Raw genomic sequence first — 2,739 nt, forward strand, 5'->3', positions numbered from 1 at the left:
TTCGTACTGGATGACAAGAGTTATCGCTGATCCTCACAGGATCAAGAACTAACTGGAACTATAATAACCACGGGTCTTAATTAACCACTTCACATTGACATTTTCCCTGGAGAAGCTCCCAGTCCAAATCATGAAAATTTATGTGAAGCTCCTTTAACATATTCTCGAAAGACCGACGCATAACATATGAAACAGTTCCCGAATGGAGGCACACTCACCACACGAGCCTTCTATGTGGCGGTGTGCAGTATCCACATTTAGCAATAAAAACCTTGAGCTAAGAAAAACATATGAAACAAAAACAAACTGACTGAAGTAAAACAATCCCTCAGAAGAGAATGTTTCGGAGCGAATGAGCGCAGTTGTGGGAGTACAGAACCACTGCTCCTAGCAAGAATTTATTTCAGTTCCAGGCAGGCACTACTAGCCAGCATGGCGGTCACTTCTTCGCCGGCGTCGGTTGCTCAGGTACTTTATCCGCCGTACTCTCTGTTGCCGCCGGAGGGGCTGCGGCTACCTTGCCACCTACTGTAGGATTTGCGCCATCGGCCGCGCCCTTCTTCTCACCCTCTCCAGCTGCCTGCTTGCCGTCCTTCTTCTGCTCCACCTCCTTTGCGTCTTTGCCGCCATCCTTCTTGGCGTCACCGTCTTTCTTGGCATCCTCCTTCGCCGGCGGGGGCAGCGGCGGCACCATGTGTGGCGGCGGGCTCTGCATGAGCTTCATGAAGGCTTGGCGCATCCGGGAGAGATCAGTGGGCTTGCCCGGCTTTGGCCCCTGCACCACCACGATGTTGGGCTTCTTCTCCAGCTCCTTTTTCTTTCTGGCGGCGCCCCTCTTCTCCAGCCCCGGGATCTCGTGAGGGACCAGCTCCGCAATCGCCTTCCAGTACTGTTTGTCCGCCTCCTTGTGGAATTTTTCTTGGTTCGCCAAGAACAGCTGATACATACATGATTTGCATTTGATTTCGATCATGTGAATGAACACTCAGCCTAACTTAATAAGAAGATAAATGTGTGCAGTCAGTGTGAACTGTGAACTGCATGCTTGCCTTCTCCCTGTCTCTGTTCTGTGTCCGTTTGTTCTGGCAGTTCAGCTTGCGCTTCTCGAGGAAAGATTTTTTGAACTCATCGGCCTCCGCGATGATCTCGCTGCGCCGCTCTTTCTCCTTGCGCTCTTTCTCCTCCAGCGTCAACCTGTTCTGCCTGCAAGATGAAGCCAGCAAGCCGTTCTCAACTTGAAATCTTCAGCTCGGTTCAGACACTGAAGAAAATTAGGCGATCACTAATATGCATGAGACAGATCTGCCTACATTGCGATCTATTGCATGGATCGTCGAACAGATATAAGAAGAGATTATTCATAGCACTCACCGACGCCACTCACGCCGGAGGATGCCCTCCTCTCGCATGGCCTCTGGCGGCGGCAGGACAGCCCCGACGAACACGTCGTCAACAATGCCACCACCGTGGAAACCGGCACCAATGCCACCGTGATGCACGCCCATCACTTCCTCGACACCGATGTACCCGTAGCCGGTGCCATTCGAGTCCGGCGGCATGCCGTAGCCGCCGTACCCACCGTCGCCCGCGATCCCGGCAAGGTCGTCCTCGGAGAGGGCGGTGCCGAAGGACGAGTAGGACGTGGCGAAGCGGTGGCCGCGATGCAAGGTATGTCCCCCACTGTCGTCGGCATTGTAGACGCCCGGGATATCGACGGTAGGATCGAAGGGAGTCTGTGACATCAGCGGGTCGTCGTCGCCGGCAACTGCCGTGACGGAGTCGAAGGACGACATGGTAGGGTACGTGGTGGTTCAGCGGATCTCTTGAGGTTTTTTATCCGACAAGAATGGAAGCGAGGTCGCGTGGAGCAAGTAGAGAGAGCTCGTGCCCGAGTTTCGTGGCATGTTTTTCCCCCTCTTTGACCTTGCGTTAGGGCATGTACAATTGTGATGACTCAGCTGTCTGTAAAAGGTAGTTATAAGTGATTTTGGTGATGTGGAGGAAAGAGAATGAGGAGAGAGAACGAGGCTATCTGTAAAGTTACAGACAGTCTGTAGGCTTCTTACAGACAGCTTACAGACACCATTTTTGTTGTTGTATGAAGGGTGTCTATAACTTATACTCACATATAACTATGACTAAAAATAGATAACTTACAGACAGACTATTGTATACACTGTCTGTATCATTGTCTATAGATGACATGGAGCAGTATTACAGACAACATCCGTCTAAACCAATGTACATGCCCTTAGCGCGGTAATACCGTCATTTAACGAGTTCTCGCACTCTCTGTACATCACTGTTTCATGAAATATAAAAAAAAATGCAGTAGGGAAACCTATTGTACAGTTTCAGAAAAAATATTGTCACATTACAGAAATACGCAATAAAGCACATCTAGAAGAAACGTTCTTGCAGGGAATGGACTATGGAGACTCTCAGGCCATGCTTGATCCGGCGCCGTTTGATTAAATTGCTAAACTGATACTGGTTGTTCGTTTGGCTTTCTGTTACCATCCCAATAAATGATGGGCCTGCTCCTCAGCAACCATGTGTACGTGGTGTTATGTGCGTGTTGAAATTGGACTAGGTGGTGCAATGGTTTCCCCCTAGTTTAGCTTGCTAGCAGGGGCAAAATTGTCATTTCACCTCCCATTTGTTGTTGGACCCACTATGGAAAGGACAATGTCTGACATGTGTGGCAACCGAGGCTTTGTCTCCAGGTAAGGGAGCTCC

At 50.1% G+C, this 2,739-nt stretch overlaps 1 protein-coding gene across 1 annotated transcript; it reads right to left on the bottom strand.

Moving 5' to 3' along the window:
* Positions 1 to 439: 439 nt before the first annotated feature.
* On the bottom strand, positions 440 to 1,793 carry LOC124672504 (clathrin light chain 3-like). Its single transcript, XM_047208725.1, has 3 exons — positions 1,372 to 1,793; positions 1,050 to 1,203; positions 440 to 937 (listed from the first exon to the last, which is right to left on the bottom strand). The coding sequence occupies exons 1-3, from the start codon at positions 1,791 to 1,793 to the stop codon at positions 440 to 442; spliced, it is 1,074 nt and encodes a 357-aa protein (XP_047064681.1).
* Between the last annotated feature and the right edge of the window lie 946 nt (positions 1,794 to 2,739).

The sequence above is a fragment of the Lolium rigidum genome, chromosome 7 (assembly GCF_022539505.1).
Source record: "Lolium rigidum isolate FL_2022 chromosome 7, APGP_CSIRO_Lrig_0.1, whole genome shotgun sequence".
Taxonomy (NCBI): Eukaryota; Viridiplantae; Streptophyta; class Magnoliopsida; order Poales; family Poaceae; genus Lolium; species Lolium rigidum.

What these genes read in the sequence shown, in the direction of transcription:
- LOC124672504 (XM_047208725.1), bottom strand. Translation starts at nt 1,793, where the DNA reads ATGTCGTCCTTCGACTCCGTCACGGCAGTTGCCGGCGACGACGACCCG. An exon ending in CTCCGGCGTGAGTGGCGTCG is followed by an intron (nt 1,204 to 1,371) that starts GTGAGTGCTATG and finishes TTCATCTTGCAG; the next exon opens with GCAGAACAGGTTGACGCTGG. An exon ending in AGAACAGAGACAGGGAGAAG is followed by an intron (nt 938 to 1,049) that starts GCAAGCATGCAG and finishes TGTATGTATCAG; the next exon opens with CTGTTCTTGGCGAACCAAGA.